The sequence below is a fragment of the Nomascus leucogenys genome, chromosome 17 (genome assembly GCF_006542625.1).
Source record: "Nomascus leucogenys isolate Asia chromosome 17, Asia_NLE_v1, whole genome shotgun sequence".
In the NCBI taxonomy this organism is placed as follows: Eukaryota; Metazoa; Chordata; class Mammalia; order Primates; family Hylobatidae; genus Nomascus; species Nomascus leucogenys.
In genome coordinates this window covers 94,323,319-94,347,937 of record NC_044397.1, presented here as the reverse complement: position 1 = coordinate 94,347,937, position 24,619 = coordinate 94,323,319, and the positions used below count along the sequence as shown (strand labels likewise).

The following is a 24,619-nucleotide window of genomic DNA, read 5'->3' as shown; positions in this document are numbered from 1 at the left end:
ACTCCCGACATCAGGTCATCCTCCCGCCTCAGCCTCTCAAAGTGCTGGGATTACAGGCGTGAGCCACCGCGCCCGGCCATTTTTATATTTTTTATTTTTATTTTTTTCCTTTTCAGAGAGGGCGTCTCGCTATGTTGCCCACTGTTTTCTCTCCTTTAATTTTTTTTGCATCCCCCAATTAATTTCAATAGCCACCCACCCCCACCCTAGCTCTGGGAGCGCAACGGGAGAGACGTTGCCATGTTGCCTGTTAAACTTGGCGTACAGTAAGCGCCAAGAAGTGATTACAAATATCAAACACATACACACGGCGCCGCCCTCTGAGCCCGCCCCCGCTGACTTGTTCCCACAGGTGTTTCCTTCTGAATGAGATTGAGAAGGAGGAGAAGGAGAAGCTCTGGTACTACTCGCAGCTGCAGGGCCTGTCCAAGCGCCTGGACGAGCTGCCGCACGTGGAGACGGTGAGCGGGCCGGGGAGCCACGGGGCAGCGCGCCCGCCCCACCCAGGGTGAGGGAAGCGGCCTAGGGAGGAACGGGGCCTGGCCCGGGCGCCCCTCACCGTGGCCCGCCCGCCTGCCGTTCCCAGCAGTTCTCGATGCAGATGGAGCTGATCCGGCAGCAGCTTGAGTTCGAGGCCCAGCACATCCGCTCGCTGATGGAGGAGCGCTTCGGCACCTCGGACGAGATGGTGCAGCGGGCACAGGTGCGGCGGTGGGCGGGGTGGCGCGGCGCGGCGGTAGGCGGGGCCCTGCGCCAGTGGGGAAATCAGAGTGCAGAGATTATAGGCGGGGTCTGGGGTAATGGGAGGAGTTTTATGCCTCCTGGGTTGGGGGGGGGGGGGGTCTGGTTCGGGAGGCGGGGCCCGAAGCTGGAGGTGTTGGTGGGTGGAGTCAGAGGAGGCTCAGAGCCTGAGCACAAGGGTGGTGGGGTGGGACAGCGGAAGGTGGCATGGCCTGTGGGCAGGGCCAGATCAGCAGGTGGGTGGGGCCTAGAAGGACGAGGTCTAGGTTCTGGGTGGAGCCCAAATGGGAAGTGGGAGGAGTCAGAGCCTGGGATGGGCTAGGTAAGGGCGGGGTTTAGACAGTGGGTGGGGTCATATCTTAGGAGGCAGGGCTTAGGGAGCAGGCAGGACTGGATCAGGGAGAAGGCAGAGTCAGAGCCCAGGGCAAAGTCATCCCAGGAAGACGTAGGGTCAGGGCCTGGGGCGGGGTTATCTCAGGAAGAGGCGGGGTCAGAGCCCAGGGTGGGGTTTGCCCGGGGTGGGGTCATCCCAGGGAGAGGCAAGGTGGGAGCCCAGGGCGAGGTCATCCCGGGGAGAGGTGGGGTCAGAGCCGGGGGCGGGGCCAGCCCCAGCACTCCCCCTTCGTGTTGTCCTGAGCAGATCCGCGCCTCGCGCCTGGAGCAGATTGACAAGGAGCTGCTGGAGGCGCAGGACCGAGTGCAGCAGACGGAGCCCCAGGTACCGGGTGGGGCAGAGTTAGGGCCCAGGGGTGGTGTTGGCCCAGGCAGAACAGGGCTCCTCGAGTCCTACCCGCCCCCGCCCACATTGTCACGGGTGAGCAGGCTGGGTGCTCTGGGACTGTACCCCCGACCCTGGTGCTCTCCCTGCAGGCCTTGCTGGCGGTGAAGTCGGTGCCGGTGGACGAGGACCCCGAGACAGAGGTCCCCACACACCCTGAGGATGGCACCCCTCAGCCGGGCAACAGCAAGGTGATGGGGAGGGCGGAACAGGGGCGGGCGCAGCTGTCTGGGCTGGAAGGGGGATCAGGTCTGCGTACTCGCCAGTTGTGGTGCCCTCCCATGCCTCCATCCAGCACCCCCTCGGGTGTAGGAAGGCCCCCCTGGAGTGCGGCTCATGGAGAAGCTGCGGGCCTGGCGAGGTGGATGGGGAAATACGTCCCGTAGCGGGGGCTGAGCGGGGCACCATAGACGTCCCCGTGGAGCCCCTTGGCTGTGCGCTGCCACCCTAGGAATGCCAGGTGAGGGGGGCCAGCCTCCCCGAAGCACGTGTGCAGCCTCCTGGCGTCCCCCCCGCATCCATCCCCAGTTGTGCCTGGGGCAGTTGAGGGACCCCACCCTGACCCTGCCACCCCCCCCCACCCCCCCAGGTGGAGGTGGTCTTCTGGCTGTTGTCCATGTTGGCGACGCGCGACCAGGAGGATACAGCGCGCACGCTGCTGGCCATGTCCAGCTCGCCTGAGAGCTGCGTGGCCATGCGCCGCTCGGGCTGTCTGCCGCTGCTGCTGCAAATCCTCCACGGCACCGAGGTCGCGGCCGGGGGCCGCGCCGGGGCCCCAGGAGCACCGGGCGCCAAGGACGCACGCATGCGCGCCAACGCGGCGCTGCACAACATCGTCTTCTCGCAGCCGGACCAGGGCCTGGCTCGCAAGGAGATGCGCGTCCTGCACGTGCTGGAGCAGATCCGGGCCTACTGCGAGACCTGCTGGGACTGGCTGCAGGCCCGAGACGGCGGGCCCGAGGGAGGCGGCAACGGCAGCGGTGAGTGCCTGGACTGGTGGGCCCCCTCCGCGCAGTTAACGTGCAGCTAGGGTTTCCCGGGGGATGGGCGGCTAGGACCTCCAGCCTTTGCTGCCTGCCTTCTGGAGTTGGAGGCTGCAGTACCAGGCTCTGGCCGAGGCCTGTGGGGGCCTTTGACGTTGGGAAAAGACCCGTCCATGATTGTACCTGGCGCAGAGTAAACGCTCAGGAAGTCGCTGAATGCATGGATGGATCGTGGGCAACTCCGGAAAGTTGGTGCAGACTTTGAGATTCATTTTTTGCAGTTGATCGCAAAGTTAATATGGGGGCCGGGCGCTGTGACTCACACCTGTGATCCCATCACTTGGCGAGGCAGAAGCGGGAGAGTTGCTTGAGCCCAGGAATTTGGGGCTGCAGTGAGCTGAGATCATGCTACTGCACTCCAGTCTGAGCAACAGAGCAAGACCTTGTCTCGTCAGTTTTATTTTTAAAAACGACTGAAGCACAGCTAAAAGGTGTGGTGCTCCAGGAACGACCTCACCGCCCTTCCCAAAGCTGAGTGAGGGAGGCCACCCCACCATCCCATCTTAGAGAGGCTGGGAAAGGAAGTCCCAGCTTTGCAGCCATTTGCAAAGCTACTGGGATCCTTCAGGCCTGGGGCAGGCAGGTTGGGGGGGACCTTCCGGAGTCACCGGGGACATTTCCTGGGAATGGGGGCTCTGATCTGGTCCCTGTGTCCACAGCCCCGATCCCCATCGAGCCGCAGATCTGCCAGGCCACCTGTGCTGTTATGAAGCTGTCCTTTGACGAGGAGTACCGCCGTGCCATGAACGAGCTAGGTGAGTGTCCCAGCTCCTCGGGGGAGCCATCCTCCAGCCCCCAAACAGGTGGTGGCTCCTCAGCCGCTAAAGGGACAGAGGCTGGGTCATCTGATCTTGTGTGGTCAGGGCTGGGGATTGGAGCCTGGAGAGGGACGGACTCCCTGGTGTCACATAGCACCTCTCATGAGTGGACCATTACGCTGGGCCCTCTGTCCCCATGAGCTGCGTGTGGCCTCCCGATCTGGTCTGAGGCCTCGGGGGTGACTTTCAGCCCTAAGTTCCCTGGGGCTCAGAACAGGGAGTGGACCAGAAGGGCAAAGATACAAGACAGGCCCAGAATTGGAACTGTAGGGGGTGTTTTATGTTTGAGGACATTGCAACATCTTCTCTTTGTCAATATAAAAGTAATTGAGGCCGGGTGAGGCTGCTCATACCTGTAATCCCAGCAGTTTGGGAGTCCAAGGCAGGAGGATCACTTTAGCTCAGGAGTTCGAGACCAGGCTGGGCAAAAATAGTGAGACCCCATAGCTACAAAAAAATAAAAAATTAGTCCCAGCTATTGGGGAGGCTGAGGTGGGAGGATCTCTTGAGCCCAGGAGGTTAATGGTGCAATGAGCTATGATCATGTCACCACACTGCAGACTGGGCAACAGAGCCAGACCCTGTCTCAAAAAGAAAAGTCTTGCTATAACCTTTTTTTTTTTTTTTTTTTTTGAGACAGTCTCACTCTGTTGCCCAGGCTGGAGTGCAGTGGTACAACCTCAGCTCAGTGCAACCTCCGCCTCCCGAGTAGCTGGGATTACAGGTGCCTGCTACTACACCTAATTTTTGTATTTTTAGTAGAGATGGGGTTTCACCATGTTGGTCAGGCTGGTCTCAAACTCCTGGCCTCAGGTGATCCGCCCACCTCGGCCTCCCAAAGTGCCGGAATTACAGGCGCGAGCCACCACGCCCGGCCACTTTACATCTTCACAAATTTAAACTCTGTCCGGGTGAAACATTTCCTGCCCATCCTGTCCCCAGCCCCTGGCACCACCCCCATCCTACTTTCTGTCTCTGTGAATCTGATGGAGCTAGGGACCTCCTAGGAGTGGAATCGAATCACACATGATTTGTCATTTTATGCCTGGCTTCTCCCACTGAACGTGACATCCTCGAGGTGCACCCACACCATAGTCTGTTTCAGAGCCTTGTTCCTTTTGAGACGGAGTCTTGCTCTGTTGCCCATGCTGGAGTGCAGTGGCGTGATCTTGGCTCACTGCAACCTCTGCCTCCCGGGTTTAAGCGATTCTCCTGCCTCAGCCTCCCAAAGTGCTGGAATTGCAGGTGGAACGAGCCACCGCACCCGGCCAAAGCCTGGCTCCCTTCTGAGGCTGCGTGACATCCCATCGCGTGCGTGGGGCACGCTGGGCTGACCCACTTGTCCTCCTATGGATGCTCTGGCTGCTCCCCACTCCTGGCTCTGTGAATCGTGCTGTGGTGAACCTGGATGTATGAGTTTCAGTCTGGAAGTTTTTTGAGATATGTTCCTAACTCACTTCCCCAAAGGGCGTCTCCACTGACCCACCCCTGCCCTGAGAACAGTCACATTTGCCTCCGTTGTCTTTGAAGGGGGAGAAAAGTGTTTTGGTGGCAAGTCCTCTCCCTCTGACTCACAGGCGCCATCTCCCCGTTGATTCCCCCTTTTGTAATGGGGAAGCCGGTGGAGTGAAGACGGTGCGTGTGGCCGTCACCCATCCCCACAGCCCTGTCTATGCTGGGGACGCTGCTCTCCATCTGATGGTCTTGGGGTGGATTATTAGAGGACTCAGGGGGCCTTCCCTGAGGCACCTGTCAAACAGGGCAGGGAACAGCATTCCAGGCTGAGGGCACGACAGGTGCAGAGGCCCAGCGGCTGGAGGAAGTGTGAGCCAGGGCCGAGGGCTGACAGGAGGCAGGGGTAGCAGTCACAGGGCACAGGGGGGTACCCCTGTGGGTCTGGCAGCAGGGTGAGGCCATACTGGCTCCTGGAGGTCTCAGACTTGGGCCTGGAAGGGGAACTTGAGGAGGGCAGGTCTGGGGCGCAGGGAGTGAGGTGGGGCACTGGGCAGCAGGCAGGGCCGTCCCCGCCACCCACCAACCTTGTCGGGTCCTCACAGGTGGGCTGCAGGCCGTGGCAGAGCTGCTGCAGGTTGACTACGAGATGCACAAGATGACCCGGGACCCGCTGAACCTGGCGCTTCGCCGCTACGCGGGCATGACCCTCACCAACCTCACCTTTGGGGACGTTGCCAACAAGGTGCCCGGGGGCAGTGGGTGGGCGGGGCTGGCACTTTCCTCATCCGGTCTTCCAGGGACTGAGCCTCCTTCCAACTCATCCCAGCCTCGAAACAGCCCTGAGAGCTGGGGCCACTTGTCCCCAACTTACAGACGGGTAGACTGAGGCCCAGAGAGTGCAGTGTGGGGGGACAGGAGCCCGTGGTGAACTTCCCCACTTGGTGGTGTCCTCACGCCCATCTTGCTGCTGCCTCTGCAGAAAATGGCCCTCATTGTAGTGGGGGCCTCAGGGCCCCGAAGCTGGGTGTCTGCCCCTGTCTGGGCCTCAGTTTCCTGACCTGAGCATGGGGTAGCCGTCCCCTGTAGTGGTCAGGATCAGCAGGGGTCTGAGTTTGCAGCTGCAGCACACAGACAGAGCTGGGAGGTAAGGGGCACAGTCTCCCTCCTGCCCCACCCCGTGACCCTGGCTGCGTCACCCCCAACAGGCCACCCTGTGTGCACGCCGCGGCTGCATGGAGGCCATCGTGGCCCAGCTGGCCTCCGACAGTGAGGAGCTTCACCAGGTACGGGGCGGGCTGCTGGGAAAGCCTTCCAGGGTGTCCCTGACAGGCAGAGGCCCCTCCCCAGGGGTGTGGTGGGCTGGCGGGGATGTCCCGTCCGACTCTCTGCAGCCTCACATTTGCTGGGGGGTTTGGGGGGCCTGGACCCTAGTCCCACCACGCTTGCCCCTCACCCCACCCAGGTGGTGTCCAGCATCCTTCGGAACTTGTCCTGGAGAGCCGACATCAACAGCAAGAAGGTGCTGAGGGAGGCGGGCAGCGTGACTGCCCTGGTGCAGTGTGTCCTGCGGGCCACCAAGGTGGGCACCCGGTGGGCGGCAGGGATGGTTCTTCAGTCACTGGAAGGAGGCTGCTGGCGGCAGCGGGCGAGCTCTCCGACTTGAGAGGAAATCAAGTTGAACAGCTCACTGCTTAGCAGGTGGTCCAGCCTCAGACCGGCTGGGGCTCACTCCTCGTGTCACTGCTCTTTGAAAGCAAATGTAGGCTGGGTGCGGTGGGTCACTTGAGGTCAGGAGTTCGAGACCAGTCTGGCCAACATGGTCAAATCCCATCTCTACTAAAAACAAATAGCCGGGTGTGGTGGTGGGCACCTGTTAATCCAGCTACTCAGGAGGCTGAGGCAGGAGAATCACTTGAACCTGGGAGGTGGAGGATGTGCCACTGCACTCCAGCCTGGGCCACAGAGCAAGACTGCCTCTCAAAAAAAACAACCTCACTGGGCCGGGCGCAGTGGCTCACGCCTGTAATCCCAGCACTTTGGGAGGCCGAGGCAGGCAGATCACGAGGTCAGGAGATCGAGACCACGGTGAAACCCCATCTCTACTAAAAATACAAAAAATTAGCCAGGCATGGTGGCAGGCCCCTGTAGTCCCAGCTACTCCGGAGGCTGAGGCAGGAGAATGGTGTGAACCCGGGAGGCGGAGCTTGCAGTGAGCCGGGATCGCGCCACTGCACTCCAGCCTGGGTGACAGAGCAAGACTCCATCTCAAAAAAAAACAACAACAAAAAAACAACTCCACTGAATGTGAGTGTGGGAGCGTGTCCTCCAGGCCACTGAGCCCTGACCCGCCTCCCTCCCGCCCCTCGTCCAGGAGTCCACCCTGAAGAGCGTGCTGAGCGCCCTGTGGAATCTGTCTGCACACAGCACAGAGAACAAGGCGGCCATCTGCCAGGTGGATGGCGCCCTGGGCTTCCTGGTGAGCACCCTGACCTACAAGTGCCAGAGCAACTCGCTGGCCATCATCGAGAGCGGCGGCGGCATCCTCCGCAACGTGTCCAGCCTCATCGCCACCCGTGAGGACTACAGGTCGGCCCCCAGCCCCGCACCCGCACACAGGCAGCTGCGCTCGGGGCGGGCACAGGGCTGGGCTGGGCACTGTCCTCCCGTGAATGGATGCTCCCAAGGCTTCCCCAGGGGTTGCTATTTGCAGCATAAATACGTCCCAAATACTGCGTGAGATACACTACAATGCAGACTTACTTATTACATTAAAATCACTTCAGGCTGGGCACGGTGGCTCATGCCTGTAATCCCAGCACTTTGGGAGGCCGAGGTGGGCAGATCACCTGAGGTTGGGAGTTCAAGACCAGCCTGACCAACGTGGAGAAACCCTGTCCCTACTAAAAAATATAAAATTAGCCAGGTGTGGGACAGGCACTGTTGCTCACACCTGTAATCCCACTTTGGGAGGTCAAGATGGGCAGATCACGAGGTCAGGAGATTGAGACCATCCTGGCTAACAACGGTGAACCCCGTCTCTACTACAATTACAAAAACATTAGCCAGGCATGGTGGCGGGCGCCTGTGCTCCCAGCTACTCGGGAGGCTAAGGCAGGAAAATGGCGTGAACCCAGGAGGCGGAGGCTGCAGTGAGGCAAGATCACACCACTGCATTCCAGCCTGGGCGACAGAGGGGACTCCGTCTCAAAAAAAAAAAAAAAAAAAAAATTAGCCAGGTGTGGTGGCTCATGCCTGTAATTGCAGCTACTCGGGAGGCTGAGGCAGGAGAATTGCTTGAGTCTGGGAGGCAGAGGTTGCAGTGTGCCAGGATCATGCCATTGCACTCCAGCCTGGGCAACAAGAGCAAAACTGTCTCAAAAAAAAAAAGAAAGAAAAATTAGCTTGGCTTAGCGTCCACATTAGGAGGCTGAGGTGGAAGGATCACTTGAGCATAGGTGGTTGAGGCTGCAGTGAGCTGTGATCGCGCTACTGCACTCCAGCCTGGGTGATGGGAGTGAGACCCTGTCTCAATTTTATTTTAAATCATATTAATATAATTGTCTTCATTAAAATATTTACTAAACAATAGAGAATACTTATTTATAAAGATAAATAATATTTTTAATTGAAGTACATCTCAAATGCGCATGGGATATACTAAAAATTAACTTATTGGCTGGATGCGGTGGCTCACGCCTGTAATCCCAGCACTTTGGGAGGCCGAAGTGGGCAGATCACCTGAGGTCAGGAGTTTGAGACCAGCCTGGCCAAAATGGTGAAACTCCGTCTCTACTAAAAATACAAAAATTAGCCAGGCGGGGTGGTGGACGCCTGTAATCCCAGCACTTTGGCAGGCCGAGGCGGGTGGATCACTTGAGGTCAGGAGTTTGAGACCAGCCTGGCCAACATGGTGAAACTCCGTCTCTACTAAAAATATAAAAATCAGCCAGGCAGGGTGGTGGGTGCCTGTAATCCCACATACTTGGGAGGCTGAGGCAGGAGAATCGCTTGAACCCAGGAGGTGGAAGTTGCAGTGAGCCGAGATCACACCATTGCACTCCAGCCTGGGCAACAAGAGTGAAACTCCATCTCAGAAAAAAAAAATTATTAAAATAAAAATGTTGTTAAATAAGAAATATTTATTAAAATAAAAATATTTACATGTTATTTATGAAAACACAAAATATTATTTTTACCTGGTCATCATGGCTCACGCCTGTAATCCGAGCACTTTGGGAGGCTGAGGCGGGAAGATTGCTTGAGCCCAGTAGTTGGAGGCTGCAGTGAGCCACGACTGCACCACTGCACTCCACGCTGTACCACAGAGCGAGACTCTCTCAAAAAAGATAGATAGATAGATATAGACAGAATCCATCTAAGTATATCCCAGACATCACATGAGATATATTCATGCTGTTTTTTACTTTTTTTTTTTTTTTTTGAGACGGATTCTTGGTCTCTTGCCAGGCTGGAGTGCGGTGGCGCGATCTCGGCTCACTGCGACCTCTGCCTCCCAGGTTCAAGCAGTGCTCGTGCCTCAGCCTCTTGGGTGGCTGGGATTACAGATGCTCACCACCACACCCAGCTAATTTTTGTATTTTTAAGAGAGACAGGGTTTCACCATGTTGGCCAGGATGGTCTCGATCTCCTGACCTCAGGTGATCCGCCCCACTTGGCCTCCCAAAGTACTGGGATTACAGGTGTGATCCACTGCGCCCGGCCTACTTTTTTTTTAAACTCCATCTCAAAAAAAATAAAATAATTTATTTTTAGTCTCATGCAATCTTTGGGATATACTTATACCAAAAATTAGTCTTTCCAAGATCCAAACCTAACGAGATGCGTTTACTTTTACCTACCACATCCGGCGTCCCCATCCTTGGGTGGGCAGGGGAGGGTGGGGGTGGCCCAGGCTAACCCGCCCTGTGCCTACAGGCAGGTGCTCCGGGATCACAACTGTCTGCAGACGCTGCTGCAGCACCTGACTTCGCACAGCCTGACCATCGTGAGCAACGCGTGCGGCACGCTCTGGAACCTGTCTGCCCGCAGCGCCCGGGACCAGGAGCTGCTGTGGGACCTGGGCGCTGTGGGCATGCTGCGTAATCTGGTGCACTCCAAACACAAGATGATCGCCATGGGCAGCGCCGCCGCCCTGCGCAACCTGCTGGCCCATCGGCCCGCCAAGCACCAGGCGGCTGCCACCGCCGTGTCCCCAGGCAGCTGCGTGCCCAGCCTATACGTGCGCAAGCAGCGGGCGCTGGAGGCCGAGCTGGACGCACGGCACCTCGCGCAAGCACTGGAGCACCTGGAGAAGCAGGGCCCGCCGGCGTCCGAGGCCGCCACTAAGAAGCCGCTGCCGCCCCTGCGACACCTGGATGGCCTGGCCCAAGACTATGCTTCCGATTCGGGCTGCTTTGACGACGACGATGCACCGTCATCCCTGGCTGCGGCCGCGGCCACCGGGGAGCCAGCCAGCCCTGCCGCGCTGTCCCTCTTCCTGGGCAGCCCCTTCCTGCAGGGGCAGGCGCTGGCTCGCACCCCGCCCACCCGCCGAGGCGGCAAGGAGGCGGAGAAGGACAGCAGTGGGGAGGCAGCCGTGGCGGCCAAGGCCAAGGCCAAGCTGGCGCTTGCAGTGGCGCGCATCGACCAGCTGGTGGAGGACATCTCCGCCCTGCACACCTCGTCTGACGATAGTTTCAGCCTCAGCTCTGGAGACCCGGGGCAGGAGGCGCCACGGGAGGGCCGCGCCCAGTCCTGCTCGCCATGCCGCGGCCCAGAGGGCGGGCGGCGAGAGGCAGGAAGTCGGGCGCACCCGCTGCTGCGGCTCAAGGCGGCCCAAGCCAGCCTCTCCAACGACAGCCTCAACAGCGGCAGTGCCAGCGACGGGTACTGCCCACGCGAACATATGCTGCCCTGCCCGCTGGCCGCACTGGCTTCGCGCCGCGAGGACCCCAGGTGTGGGCAGCCTCGGCCCAGCCGGCTTGACCTTGACCTGCCAGGCAGCCAGGCCGAGCCCCCAGCTCGCGAGGCCACATCCGCCGACGCCCGCGTGCGCACCATCAAGCTGTCGCCTACCTATCAGCACGTGCCACTGCTCGAGGGTGCCTCAAGGGCGGGTGCAGAGCCCCTCGCGGGGCCTGGAACCTCTCCAGGGGCCCGGAAGCAGGCCTGGCTGCCGGCAGACCACCTGAGCAAGGTTCCCGAGAAGCTGGTGGCTGCCCCGCTGTCCGTGGCCAGCAAGGCGCTGCAGAAACTGGTGGCGCAAGAGGGGCCGCTCTCGCTATCCCGATGCAGCTCCCTTTCCTCGCTGTCCTCGGCCGGCCGCCCAGGCCCCAGCGAGGGCGGTGACCTGGATGACAGTGACTCCTCCCTGGAGGGGCTGGAGGAGGCCGGCCCCGGCGAGGCTGAGCTGGACAGCGCATGGCGGGCGCCCGGGGCCACCTCGCTGCCCGTAGCCATTCCGGCTCCCCGGCGTAACCGAGGCCGGGGCCTGGGGGTGGAGGACGCCACGCCCTCCAGCTCGTCGGAGAACTACGTGCAGGAGACGCCGCTCGTGCTGAGCCGCTGCAGCTCTGTGAGCTCGCTGGGCAGCTTCGAGAGCCCGTCCATTGCCAGCTCCATCCCCAGTGACCCTTGCAGCGGGCAGGGCAGCGGCACCATCAGCCCTAGCGAGCTGCCCGACAGCCCCGGGCAGACCATGCCTCCCAGCCGGAGCAAGACGCCGCCGCTGGCGCCCGCGCCACAGGGTGCCCCCGAGGCCAGCCAGTTCAGCCTGCAGTGGGAGAGCTACGTGAAGCGCTTTCTGGACATCGCCGACTGCCGGGAGCGCTGCCGGCTGCCATCTGAGCTGGATGCAGGCAGCGTGCGCTTTACCGTGGAGAAGCCAGATGAGAACTTCTCGTGCGCCTCCAGCCTCAGCGCGCTGGCCTTGCACGAGCACTACGTGCAGCAGGACGTGGAGCTGCGGCTGCTGCCCTCGGCCTGCCCGGAGCGCGGCGGGGGCGCCGGCCTCCACTTTGCAGGGCACCGGCGGCGGGAGGAGGGGCCGGCTCCCACGGGTTCTCGCCCCCGCGGCGCCGCGGACCAGGAGCTGGAACTGCTGCGGGAGTGCCTGGGAGCCGCCGTGCCTGCCCGGCTCCGCAAAGTGGCCTCGGCGCTGATGCCAGGTCGCCGCGCACTCCCCGTGCCCGTCTACATGTTGGTGCCCGCCCCGGCCCCGGCCCCAGCCCAGGAGGATGACTCCTGCACTGACTCCGCGGAGGGCACGCCGGTCAACTTCTCCAGCGCCGCCTCGCTCAGCGACGAGACGCTGCAGGGACCCCCCAGGGACCAGCCCGAGGGACCAGCGGGCAGGCAAAGACCCACCGGCCGCCCCACCTCTGCCAGGCAGGCCGTGGGGCACCGGCACAAGGCGGGAGGCGCCGGCCGCAGCGCGGAGCAGTCTCAGGGCGCGGGCAAGAACCGAGCAGGGCTGGAGCTGCCCTTGGGCCGGCCCCCGAGCGCCCCCGCAGACAAGGACGGCTCAAAGCCCGGCCGGACCCGCGGGGACGGGGCGCTCCAGTCGCTGTGCCTCACGACGCCCACCGAGGAGGCCGTGTACTGCTTCTACGGCAACGACTCGGACGAGGAGCCCCCTGCGGCCGCGCCCACGCCCACCCACCGGCGCACATCGGCCATCCCCCGCGCTTTTAGGCGGGAGCGCCCGCAGGGCCGGAAGGAGGCCCCTGCCCCGTCCAAGGCCGCACCAGCCGCCCCCCCGCCCGCCCGGACCCAGCCCAGCCTCATTGCTGACGAGACCCCGCCCTGCTACTCCCTGAGCTCCTCCGCCAGCTCCCTCAGCGAGCCCGAGCCCTCGGAGCCGCCGGCCGTCCATCCACGAGGCCGGGAGCCCGCGGTCACCAAGGACCCGGGCCCAGGAGGCGGACGCGACAGCTCACCCAGCCCGCGGGCCGCGGAGGAGCTTCTGCAGCGGTGCATCAGCTCGGCCCTGCCCAGGCGCCGGCCCCCTGTGTCTAGCCTGCGGCGCCGCAAGCCCCGAGCCACCAGGCTAGATGAGCGGCCCGCGGAGGGGTCCCGGGAACGCGGCGAGGAGGCAGCGGGCTCGGACCGGGCCTCCGACCTGGACAGCGTGGAGTGGCGCGCCATCCAGGAGGGCGCCAATTCAATCGTCACGTGGCTGCACCAGGCAGCAGCTGCCACGCGAGAGGCCTCGTCTGAGTCCGACTCCATCCTATCCTTCGTATCCGGGCTGTCGGTGGGGTCCACCCTACAGCCCCCCAAGCACAGGAAGGGACGACAGGCGGAGGGCGAAATTGGCAGTGCCCGGCGGCCAGAGAAAAGGGGCGCAGCGTCAGCCAAGACCAGCGGGAGCCCCCGTTCCCCTGCAGGCCCCGAGAAGCCACGTGGCACACAGAAGACGACGCCCGGGGTGCCAGCTGTGCTCCGGGGACGAACAGTGATCTACGTGCCCAGTCCGGCACCCCGTGCCCAGCCCAAAGGGACCCCCGGCCCCCGCGCCACACCGCGGAAGGTGGCGCCCCCTTGCCTGGCACAGCCCGCGGCTCCAGCCAAAGTCCCCAGCCCCGGACAGCAGCGGTCGCGGAGCCTACACCGGCCTGGCAAAACCACGGAGCTGGCGACGCTGAGCCAGCCCCCCAGAAGCGCCACACCGCCCGCCCGCCTCGCCAAGACCCCCTCCTCCAGCTCCTCCCAGACCTCGCCCGCCTCCCAGCCCCTGCCCAGAAAGCGCCCCCCGGTCACCCAGGCTGCAGGGCCCCTGCCCGGCCCCGGGGCCTCCCCAGTGCCCAAGACGCCGGCGCGCACCCTTCTGGCGAAGCAGCACAAGACGCAGAGGTCGCCCGTGCGGATCCCGTTCATGCAGAGGCCGGCCCGGCGTGGGCCGCCACCGCTAGCTCGGGCAGTCCCGGAGCAGGGCCCCAGGGGCCGGGCGGGGACCGAGGCGGGCCCGGGGGCGCGCGGGGGCCGCCTGGGCCTGGTGCGCGTGGCCTCAGCCCTCTCCAGCGGCAGCGAGTCCTCCGACCGCTCGGGCTTCCGGCGACAGCTGACCTTCATCAAGGAGTCGCCGGGCTTGCGGCGGCGCCGCTCCGAGCTGTCCTCGGCGGCGTCCGCGGCCTCTGCCCCCCAGGGCGCCTCGCCCCGCCGCGGCCGGCCCGCGCTGCCCGCCGTCTTCCTCTGCTCCTCGCGCTGCGAAGAGCTCCGAGCGGCACCCCGGCAGGCCCCGGCCCGGCAGCGGCCCCCAGCGGCCCGACCCGGCCCTGGCGAGCGCCCTGCCCGGCGCACCAGCTCCGAGAGCCCGTCCCGCCTGCCTGTGCGCGCGCCTGTCGCCCGGCCGGAGACTGTCAAGCGCTACGCGTCGCTGCCGCACATCAGCGTGGCCCGCAGGCCCGACGGCGCCGTCCCCGCGGCCCCTGCCCCAGCCGACGCCGGGCGCCGCAGCAGCGACGGGGAGCCCCGGCCGCTCCCCAGGGTGGCCGCGCCGGGCACGACGTGGCGGCGCATCCGAGATGAGGACGTGCCCCACATCCTGCGCAGCACGCTGCCCGCCACGGCCCTGCCACTGCGGGGCTCCACGCCCGAGGACGCCCCGGCCGGGCCCCCGCCGCGCAAGACCAGCGACGCCGTGGTCCAGACCGAGGAGGTCGCTGCCCCCAAGACCAACTCCAGCACGTCCCCAAGCCTGGAGAGCAGGGAGCCCCCCGGGGCCCCCGCCGGCGGCCAGCTCTCCCTCCTCGGCAGCGACGTGGACGGTCCCAGCCTCGCCAAGGCTCCCATCTCCGCACCCTTCGTGCACGAGGGCCTGGGGGTCGCCGTGGGGGGCTTCCCCGCCAGCCGGCACGGCTCCCCCAGCCGCTCGGCCCGAGTACCCCCCTTCAACTATGTGCCCAGCCCCATGGTGGTCGCAGTCACCACCGACTCGGCCGCGGAGAAAGCCCCGGCCACTGCCTCCGCCACCCTCCTGGAATAGTGGCCTAGGCCAGCCTTCTGGAACGTTCTCTCCCGGCCCTGCGGCCCCGTCTGGCTGCCCCATGGGCCTGCGCTGTAGATGTCCCCCGTAGGTCGCCCCAGGGCCTCTGCCCACCCGAGCCCCACCACCCTCAGAACCCCCACCCAGCGCACGGCGACCCCACGCCTCACCGGAAGACCTTGCCTCTGTGCCGCGGGGGTCCAGGAGGAAACGGGGCGGCCGCTGGGCCTCAAGTCCCGACCGTGAAGCGCTGGCAAGGGCGCCCTGGGCCAGCCCTGAGCGCGCGGCCCTTCCCCTGTCGGAAGCCGTTGCTTGACCCCGGGCGAGAGAGGCGGTAGCCTCCGGGTCCGGGTCTGGGTCCGCTGCTTCGCAGCGGCAGCGCTGGGGAGGCGACGGCGCCCGCCACAGGTGGGGCGAGGCTGGGGGAGGGCGGCGCCGCGGCGGGCCTGCCAGCTGGGGGCCTCCGCGGCGCGCAGGGGCGAAGCCTGTAATCACTGCAGCCGCTGGTAATTCGCTAATGAGGGCTTTGCAGGGTTTGTTTTCATTCTCAGCCCCAGCTGTGGGAGTGCGGGTGGGGGTGTGGCGAGCCCCGGCAGGAAGCCCCGCCCAGACGGTGTTCAGGGAACCCGGAGCCCAAGCGCTCCGGCCGAGCCCAAAAGGGTGGGGGTGGGAGGGGCAGAGGCCAACGGATCCCCCTGCCTGCTGCACCCCTTGGCGGAAGACTGGAAGGCAGCGGGCTGCGTAGGATGGGACCCTGGTGCAGACGCCGGGCCGGCTGACATTTGGACCCCATCCCAGAGGAGATGCTGGCCACCAGCTGGGGCGACCCCAAGGGTCGCTGGAGTCAGTATCGGCCCAGCCCGGCCCAGCTGCGGCGGGCGAGGCCAATGGGAAGGAGACTGAGGGGAGTCCCGGCAGTGAGCCCGAGGCCCTGGGAGCTGGAGCCCGCGCTGGCCTCTCTCCAGCGGAGCCTGCACGTTACGGAGACCAACACATGTGGGCGTGGTCAGTGCCCAGGACTGCACCGCTTTTCATCTTGTCCCTTTTCAATTCCCTTCTGGTTTATGATGCATAAAGCGCTAGGCCCTAGAACTCCAGAGACAGCACAGCTGGGGCGGGGACCCAGCCTTGCCCTCCACCCGAGGCTCTGGGACAAGGCGGGAGGTCCAGGGGCCTTCCGGCAGGTGAACGCAGGGCCGGAGAGTATTCGGTGCCAGATGAGGTGAAAGCTGATAGGAGGGCCTGAGGGGCTCGGCTGCCTCATCCCCTGGCGGGAGAGGCTGGGAGCAGGGCCTCCTGCGTGGGGTGGGGCTCGCAGGGGCGGGGTCTCTGTGACTGGGGCAACGCCTCGTCCTGCAGAGGGAGCCAACGACCTCTTTTCTGCAGAATCCCAGCTCGAGCAGGTGCTGCCTTCACCCAGGGATCTGACCAGGCCGAAGGCACACGCTCAATGCCCCACGTGCCTACTCCAGGAAGAACGAAGCAGGGTTTGAGGGTTCGGTGGATGGAGCTCAGAAGGAAACCCCAGCCCCACCACGGATGACACCATCCCTCCCGTCCCGTCCCCAGCGTGTGCAAGTCCAGCCTTTCTGGCAGAAGGAGCTGTCCTCAACTCAGGGCCACTGTGAGCAAAGCTGACCCCAGCCCCTACCCCCAGTTAACACTGCTGCTTCTCTGAATGCATGTCACGCTGCACCCCATGCTCCGGGCCCACACCCTGCAGGACAAGGAGCTCCAGGCAGGACGTCCGTAAGTCACCGAGGCGCGCCACCCGGCAGGTGCTGGAGGTGCCCAACTCTCCCTCCTAGGACCTCGCAGCCAGGCGAAGCTGTCAGGTTGTTTTGGGGGAAGAGGGGGTCATGGACGGCTAAGCAGAGAGCGGGGAGAATGCAGGCTGAGTGGGGCGACCTCCTGCCTGCCAGGAGCCCCCTTTCCGGACACAGCGGGGGTCTCACACTTGCTGTCCCCATCCATGGCCTGAGGGGGAACCTGGTGGTCTCTTCTGAGCTTTTGGACTTGGGGATGCCAAACACGTGCTCACCCTCATGCTCGCCCCGGCCCACCGCGCCCCTGATCGCCAAGGGGTAGGGAAACGGCGAAGCCAGCCACCAGGTCGCTGGTGACAGGGCCAGGGTTGTACAGGAAGGAGGTGCGGCATTACCTTCCACGCATGTCAGTCTCTGGGTGGTGCTCTCCCGGCTCCCTGCCTCTGTTTCCCCATGTGGGCCGTGGAGAACTCCCAGAGCTACCTCTTGGGGGAGCGTGGCGGCAGCGATGATGGGGAGGTGCCTGGTGCTGCTCATGGAACTTGGGTCTGGCTGGCTCCTGCCCATGCCGCCCTGCCCAGCAGCAGGGAGCGCAACATGGCTGCCAGCCCCACCTCCCACCCCCACCCCAAGTCCTGAGCTCACTTTCGCCTTCTCCATCCCCTGCCGTGGGGGCCACAGCCACACCTCACCGCCCAGTCCAGCTGTCTCCAGGAGGGGACAGGCAGTCCGCGGTCTCTGGACAATCAACTCAAGGTATGCCCACTGCAAGGCCTCCCTCCCACCGCGGCCCCTGCCTGGCCACCTGGCCTCTCTGCACCAGGGCGACAAGGGGTCCTTGTCTGCCCCCCGATGCTCCAGGGCCAGTCCTAAGGAACTGAGGGTCTGAGGACGTAGGGAGGGTGGAGGTGTCCTGAGGCTGATGGACAGTGACCGCCACTGGCCCCCAACATGACCACACGTGGGTGCTGAACTCGGGGCACCGTGCCCACCGGCGTGGTCCTCCCGAGCTCCGACAGCAATTACCTCACCCCGCCCCAGCCCCGCGGGCGCGTGCTTGGTCTGTCTGATTCCCCTAGCTGCCACCCCACGTTTCTGTACCGGGTCTCTGCAGTGTTAAACGGACATGTAAATAGTGGTAAATAGTGACAGCCTGTCCTCCCCTAAATGTAAAGCCATCTGTCCAGCATAAGGACGACACCGTCAGCTGTCCGACTCTCGCGCACATTTAATAAACTGAGCTGTTGAATTGCCTGCCGCCATCACCCCCGTTCTTCAAATGGGCTGTGGGTGGGGCAGGTTCATCGCTATGTGCTGCTGCAGAATTGCTGAGACCCCCCCAGGTTAGATCCCTGGAAGCAGAGCCAGAAAGCAGAAACTGGGGGAACAGGGTTTACTTGCTGGCACCCCACCCAGATGGGCAGGGGAGGCGCTGGGTAAGGCCAGGAGTCTCCCCCTGGCCCAAAGGAGGGCAGGCTCCAGGGGGTGCATAGCACCCCAGACAGGGGGTCCAACCTGGGCGTTGGTACCTGGGCGTTATTATGGCAGGCCCCAGTGTGGGGCAGGAGGCACCCATGAGCCACTAGGAGCTGAGGCCGGTGCAACAGCTGGGATGGGGCAGCCATAGCACCCAGTACCGGGGAGAGTCAACGGTGGACGGGCTGCGGTAGCTGGGACGGCCCCACGTCAAAGCCACTTCAGGGAGCACAGCACTGGCCCAGCAGGGAGACGAGGAAAGCTTTGACTGCAAGCAGCACAGAAGTGCAGGGCGGGAAGGGATGGCAGCAGCCGGCCCCCTCCCCACCTTCCACCCTGGGACCCTGCCCGGACCTCCCTCAGCCAGGTGAGCAGCTTCAGAGGCGTGACCAGTGAGAAGTCCCTAGGGCCCAGGCTGGGCTAGCCAAGTCCCAGTTTCTGGATGAGGAGCCTCCCAGGCTGTGTGTGGCAGGCCCCCTTTCTTCAGGGAATAAGAAACATCTTCCACATTCAAGAAACAAAGCTGGCTGTGGGTCTGGAGAGAGGGCGAGGCAGCCCCAGGTCTCTGGGTCAGGCAGACGGTCCCTGCATGCGGTGCCAGGCAGGACTGAGCAGGGTTCCCGGGGTCGCCGGTACCCATCCCTCCCCAGCTTCCGGGGCCCCGGGAAGGAGCCGCTCACAGAGGCACCATTCAGCCGGCCAGACACACACAAAAGCGTTTATGTGCAGCGCCCAGGCTCTGGGCCGCCTTGCCCAGGTTTCCACTCAAGTTGCTATTTAGGATGAAAAGCCTTTGGCAAGACCCTCCGCCGCACTAACCCCCCTTCCCCCAGGGCCAGAACCCGCAGGGAAGCAGGCCCAGGACCTGCTCCAGCCGGCAGGGTGGCTGTGAGACCCCGGACACCCTGGGCTCCTGGCCAGTGACTCACAGCAGTCCTCCAGCAAGGGCAGGGGCTGGGAAACACGCGTGCCGTGGAGCTGGGTCCACCCTGGCTGGGTCTCAGGGCTGCTTCTCTTGGGTGACCCCAGCGGCCCAGGGTTGTTGTGAAGATCAACGTGGCTCGTGGGAGGAGCCTGGAGCCCAGAAGGAAGTGGGGTCAGGGGCTCGTGCTGGCCCTCGGGCTGCTCTGACATTGGGTGGGCACCCACTGGATGGAATCACAGTTAACACCTCGATCCCGACACCGGGACTCAGAAGTGGACAGGCGAGTGCCTGCCCCGGGGAAGGAAGGAGGTGGCGCCTGCTCCCAGGGGCCCCACTGCAGAGCACGGCCACTGTGAGCTGAGGACAGAATCACAGGACAGCAGTAATGTCCCTATCCTCTTCCAGAACCCAAGTGGGCCCTCAGGTCACGCAGGACGGAGCCAGCTGGGTGGGTCCCACCAACTCGGCATGAATGGGACGACGGATGAACCGCAGCCCCAGCATCACGAGGGGCGCCTGTGTCAGACGCCCACGTGGGCTGGGACCCCGCGAATGCCAGTCTGGGGCCGACGGACCCCCAGGGAAAGCCCAGGCGCAGGCCACCTCGTGTGCTGCCCAGGCCTGCGGGCCCCGAGAAGTCAGCCTGAGGAGGCGGCCTCGGCCGCCGGTAGTGCTGCCTGCTTCATCTGGGCCACCTCCCGCTCCAGGTCCTCGCCGGCTCGCCGCAGGAGCTCACACCTCTGCCTCAGCGCATCGCCCGCCTGCCGCAGCCGCTGGTTGGCAGCCACGTAGGCCCGGCTTTGCTGGTAGAGCTGCTCTCCCGGGGCCTCCGCATCCTCCATCATCCTGAAGGGAACTGGGGGGTCTGAGATAGGACACAGCAGCATCACTGCCTGCCGACCAGGGAACCCTGGAGGGCATCCTCCTGGGCACCCCTCACTACTGCCCCCAAAGGGCAGGGTTCCCTGCAGTCCCCAAGTGAGCTGCTGGCCAGGGTCTTCTTAACGTGATGAAAGTGGCCACGTGTGGTGGCTCACGCCTGTAATCCAGCACTTTGGGAGGCCGAAGCGGGAGGAACACTTGAGCCCAAGAGTTAGAGACCAGCCTGGACAACATAGTGACACCCCCAACTCTACCAAAAAATACAAATACAAAAATTAGCTGGGCGTGGTAGCACACACCTGTGGTCCCTACCTCTCTGGAGGCAGAGGTGGGAGGATCGCTTGAGCCTGGGAGGCCGGGGCCGCAAGAAGCTATGATCGTGCCACGGCACTCCAGCCTGGGTGACAGAATGAGACCCTGTCTCAAAAATAAATAAATAAATAAATAAAAATAAAAATCAAATAATGGAGGCTTCCTGGTCCATCAGCTGGGAGAGGCACAGCGGCTGGGTGGCACGAGGGGCTTCCAGCTCTAGGCTACCTGACTTAGCAAAGCGTGTGACCAGGGGGATCGGGTCACAGAAAGAGCTCGAGCCTGGCCAGCAGTGGCCCTCCTGGGGGCGGGGCTTCCATTCCTGCAAAAGCCGTGGCACCCACCGTATGGGCTCCACTGAGCCGGCCTGGCTCTCATTCCTGCTGCCTCTGGAAGCCAGAGACACAACAAGCCCACCACCGAAAACCTCTCCAGGGGCCATGCAACCTCCTGGAGCCCACACTTAGGAAGGCAGGGGTGGCAAGGCTGAGAGGTGGGCACTGACATCCTGGTGATTCCCACATACAGTGGAAACTACGTATGGCTCCCTGCTCCCCCAGGTGTGCAAGCCCAGTGCAGCAGGGCTGAAGCAGCACAGACTTCAGGGTCACTCAGAGAAGCGTCAGGGGCCCCTCGGCTCTGGCCTGCCCCTTGGCAGTGTGGTCTCCCACTGACGAGGGCTCCACGTGCCACACAGGCCGGGGCTGATCAAATCACCTGTCACCACCTGTTTTAGCAACAGGGTGGGAAAGGCCGGGCAGTGCCTGGATGAAGGCAGGCCAGCACAGGAGGCCCCCTACCTTTTGTGAGCGCCCCCCCTCCCCCGCACAGCGTGCCTCAGTTTCGCCACACTCAACGGCCATGGACCTGCGCCCATGATGCTGAAACTACAGCCCCAGCACCCTCAGATGACCGAACTGCATGCTGGGAATAAACCCAACTCATGCACCTTGACCGGTACCGGCCCACAGAACCTTCCAGATGAGGCGCACACCTCCCACCGATGCTGGTCCACACCAGTCACCAGCCATGTGTGGCTCCTGGGCACTTAAAATATGTCTAAATGGAAAAAGCAACTCAATTTTTCTTTCCTTTTTTCTTTTTCAGAGACAGGGCCTCACTCTGTCACTCAGGCTGGAGCCTCCAACTCCTGGGCGCAAGCAACCCTCCTGCCTCAGCCTCCTGAGTAGCTAAGACCACAGGTGCATGCCACCACACCCAGCTAGTTTGTGTATTTTTGGTAGAGATGGGTTTCACTATGTTGCCCAGGCTGGTCTTGAACTCCTGGCCTCAAGTCATCCTCCTGCCTCAACCTCCCAAAATGCTGGGATTACAGGCATGAGCCACTGCACCTGGCCCCAGAATTTTCTAATATTACTTTTTAAAAATGTTCCCATAGAAATTTGCAGTTTCTATCGTTCCACATGACTCATTTTCTTTTTTCTTTTTTTTTGTTTGAGATGGTGTTTTGCTCTGTCGCTCAGGCTAGAGTGCAGTGGTGCGATCTCAGCTCACTGCAACCTCCACCTCCTGGGTTCAAGCAATTCCCCTGCCTCAGCCTCCCAAGTAGCAGGGATTACAGGCATGCGCCACCATGCCTGGCTAAGTTTTTGTATTTTCAGTAGAGACGGGGTGTCACCATGTTGGCCAGGGTGGCCTTGAACTCCTGACCTCAAATGATCCGCCCACCTCAGCCACCCAAAGTGCTGGGATTATAGGTGTGAGCCACTGCGCCTGGCCGATTCATCTTCATTTAATGTTTCCCGCCACCCCGAGAACAGCCTGGGGCGGGCATTCCTTTTTTTTATTTTTTTTTGAGACGGAGTCTTGCTCTGTCGCCCAGGCTGGAGTGCAGTGGCGCAATCTCGGCTCACTGCAAGCTCCGCCTCCCGGGTTCACGCCATTCTCCTGCCTCAGCCTCTCCGAGTAGCTGGGACTACAGGCGCCTGCCACCACGCCCGGCTAATTTTTTGTATTTTTAGTAGAGACCGGGTTTCACCGTGGTCTCGATCTCCTGGCCTCGTGATTCGCCCGCCTCGGCCTCCCAAAGTGCTGGGATTACAAGCGTGAGCCACCGCGCCCGGCCGGGGGCGGGCATTCTTGTTTCTTTTGTTCACTTGTCCACTGGCAGTGCTCTAAGTGCAGAGCACGGCACAAAGCAGGTGCTCAAGAAAAGACTTGTTGAATGAATGAATGAGCCTCATCCAGAACACAAAATTCACCCAACTGCACGGCCGAACCCTTTGGTCGCTGACTAGCTTCCACCCCGTAAATCAGGAGTGGACAAGCTCTCCTGCCAAAGGCTAGAGTCTCTGCTCCCACTAATCAACTCCGCTCTTCTGGCGTGAGAGCCGCCACTAACCACATGTGAATCACGTGGCTGTGTGCCGTAAACCTTTACTTACCAACACTGAAAGCTGAATTTCATTCCTCTTTCAAGGGTCAGAAATGTTCTTTTTCACCCACCCCCATTTAAAAATGTGAAGTCCGTTCATAGCTCCCAGACCTTACAAAAACAGCCAGGGGCAGGGTTTGGTGGGCCCTACCTTACCACCTCTGTTTTACTTTATTTATTTATTTATATTTATTAATTATTATTATATTATTGAGACAGAGTCTCACTGTGGTCCAGGCTGGAGTGCAGTGGCGTGATCTCGGCTCACTGCAACCTCCGCCTCCCAGATTCAAGTGATTCTCCTGCCTCAGTCTCCTGAGTGGCTGGGATTACAGGCCCACGCCACCACACCTGGCTAATTTTTGTATTTTTAGCAGAGACAAGGTTCCACCATGTTGGCCAGGTTGGTGTCGAACCTCTGACCTCAAGTAATCCACCCACCTCGGCCTCCCAAAGTGCTCGGATTATAGGTGTGAGCCACCGCGTCGGCCACTTATTTATTTTTGAGACAGAGTCTGGCTGTGTTGCCCAGGCTGGATCCTCCCACTTTGGCCTCCAAGAAGCTGGGGCTGCAAGTGTCCACCACCACACTCAGTAATTTTTTTTTTTTTTTTTTGAGATAGAGTCTCCCACTGTCACCTGGGCTGGAGTGCAGTGGTGCGATCTTGGCTCACTGCAAACTCTGCATCCCGGGTTCAAGCGATTCTCCTGCCTCAGCCTCCCGCGTAGCTGAGATTACAGGCGCCTGCCGCTATGCCCAGCTAACTCTTTTTTTTTTTTTTTTTTTTTTTTGCATTTTTAGCAGAGACGGGGTTTCACCATGTTGGCCAGGCTGGTCTCGAACTCCTGGGCTCAAGCGATCCTCCCGCCTCGTCCTCCGAAATGCTGGGTTTACAGGCCTGAACCACAGCGCCCGGCCTCCTCTCCTGTCAGAAGAACCCTCTGAAAATCGGTCCCACTCTACAGCGGAGTAGAAGGAGGCTCGGAGAGGATATGGATCATGCCTACGTTACTGGGGTTCCCAGGGCGTGGGGTCAGGAGTTAGGGGTGTGCTTCTCTCCCGTCCCCTTGCTGCCGGGGTCTCAGGTCGGCTTTTCCCCGGGACCGGGCTCCCCCTACCTTCCGGGGCCAGGATGGTGAACACTGGATCCTCTGCCGGCGCACCCCGCACATCCTCCAGGATCTGCTCCACCGTGGGGGGCGCTGGGCGGGTGGGCAGCAGCACGCGCTTCTTAGCCTTGGAGCCCATCTCTGAAGGCGGGGAAGGGAGCGCTGACCGGGGCGTCCACCTCTCCGCCCTTGACCGGGCTGCTCCTCCCGCCCAGCGAACTCGTACGCACACGTCGCGGCCCGGCTCCCGGGGAAGCCCGCCCTGTCCCACCCCTCTGGGCTCGCCCCAAGCCCTGACTCTCCCTCCGCCCAACAACACGGTGGCCAAGGCTTCAGGGTCTGGCTCAACCTCTGCCTCAGATTCCCCGCGGTCACCCCAGGGGCCGGCCTCTTCCCACCTGGGCGCAGGACGCGAACCCCCAGCGTCGGCTATGCAGCCACTTCCGCTTCCGGTCGGAGTACCGCCCCGTCCCCGAACACGTGACACACACTTCCGGCCTCCTCTCGCGCCGGCCCGCCGCTGATCGCGGGGCTCCGCCCCGTCTTAAAGGGATAGTGCCCTTGAGAATCGGATCTCAGCCTCTCAGGCGAACCCGAGCCTGGACGCGCTGAGAACGAGTTCGAGTCCAGGCTCCACTGGCTGGGTAGAAAAGCATCCGAGGCTCGTCTTTCTGAAAAGGGGGACACGCCACCGGGGGACACGCCACCCACGTGGCTGACGGGAGCACAAAGTTACTGTCCACCTAAGGCAGCCTGGTGGTGCATGAGCACTCGGCGGCCGGGACACAGCGGAGGCGGGGCGGTCGCGGCGCCTCCACTTCTGGCCAAGGCGGGTCCTCCCACCTCGGGGGCGGTGCTGGAGGTCACCTTGTCCCCTCCGCTGACGCCTGGAAAGGCAGAGAGAACAGAGGGCCCTTTTCCTGTCTCAAGAAC

At 62.6% G+C, this 24,619-nt stretch overlaps 2 protein-coding genes across 8 annotated transcripts in view; one reads left to right on the top strand and one right to left on the bottom strand.

Moving 5' to 3' along the window:
• APC2 (APC regulator of WNT signaling pathway 2) overlaps positions 1-17,840 on the top strand; it is a 27,002-nt gene extending 9,162 nt beyond the window's left edge. For 4 of the 5 annotated variants that reach the window (XM_030796381.1, XM_030796379.1, XM_030796382.1 and 1 more), the window contains exons 5-15: positions 353-461; positions 587-703; positions 1,382-1,459; positions 1,612-1,710; positions 2,109-2,499; positions 3,222-3,317; positions 5,438-5,577; positions 6,041-6,118; positions 6,298-6,414; positions 7,207-7,421; positions 9,771-17,840. In XM_030796381.1, coding sequence (XP_030652241.1) covers positions 353-461; positions 587-703; positions 1,382-1,459; positions 1,612-1,710; positions 2,109-2,499; positions 3,222-3,317; positions 5,438-5,577; positions 6,041-6,118; positions 6,298-6,414; positions 7,207-7,421; positions 9,771-14,820 — 6,490 coding nt within the window. In that variant the 3' untranslated portion in view covers positions 14,821-17,840. The remainder of the gene's footprint in view (positions 1-352; positions 462-586; positions 704-1,381; positions 1,460-1,611; positions 1,711-2,108; positions 2,500-3,221; positions 3,318-5,437; positions 5,578-6,040; positions 6,119-6,297; positions 6,415-7,206; positions 7,422-9,770) is intronic. The other variant, XM_030796380.1, reaches the window with a different exon arrangement.
• On the bottom strand, positions 17,795-24,619 carry C17H19orf25 (chromosome 17 C19orf25 homolog). Of its 3 annotated transcripts, none has more exons than XM_030796385.1 (4): positions 24,430-24,619; positions 24,085-24,326; positions 23,696-23,827; positions 17,795-19,852 (listed from the first exon to the last, which is right to left on the bottom strand). In XM_030796385.1, the coding sequence occupies exons 3-4, from the start codon at positions 23,823-23,825 to the stop codon at positions 19,626-19,628; spliced, it is 357 nt and encodes a 118-aa protein (XP_030652245.1). In that variant the 5' UTR covers positions 23,826-23,827; positions 24,085-24,326; positions 24,430-24,619; the 3' UTR covers positions 17,795-19,625. The 3 variants fall into 3 exon arrangements, with proteins under 3 accessions (XP_030652245.1, XP_030652246.1, XP_030652247.1); XM_030796386.1 differs by having other exon boundaries at positions 18,753-19,852; positions 24,036-24,326; XM_030796387.1 differs by lacking the exons at positions 24,085-24,326; positions 24,430-24,619 and having other exon boundaries at positions 18,753-19,852; positions 23,696-24,034.

Bases quoted from the DNA above. Each gene is read 5' to 3' on its own strand.
- C17H19orf25 (XM_030796385.1), bottom strand. From the start codon at position 23,825: ATGGGCTCCAAGGCTAAGAAGCGCGTGCTGCTGCCCACCCGCCCAGCG. The intron at 19,853-23,695 runs GTAGGGGGAGCC...GTCCTATCTCAG, and splicing joins CACCATCCTGGCCCCGGAAG to ACCCCCCAGTTCCCTTCAGG.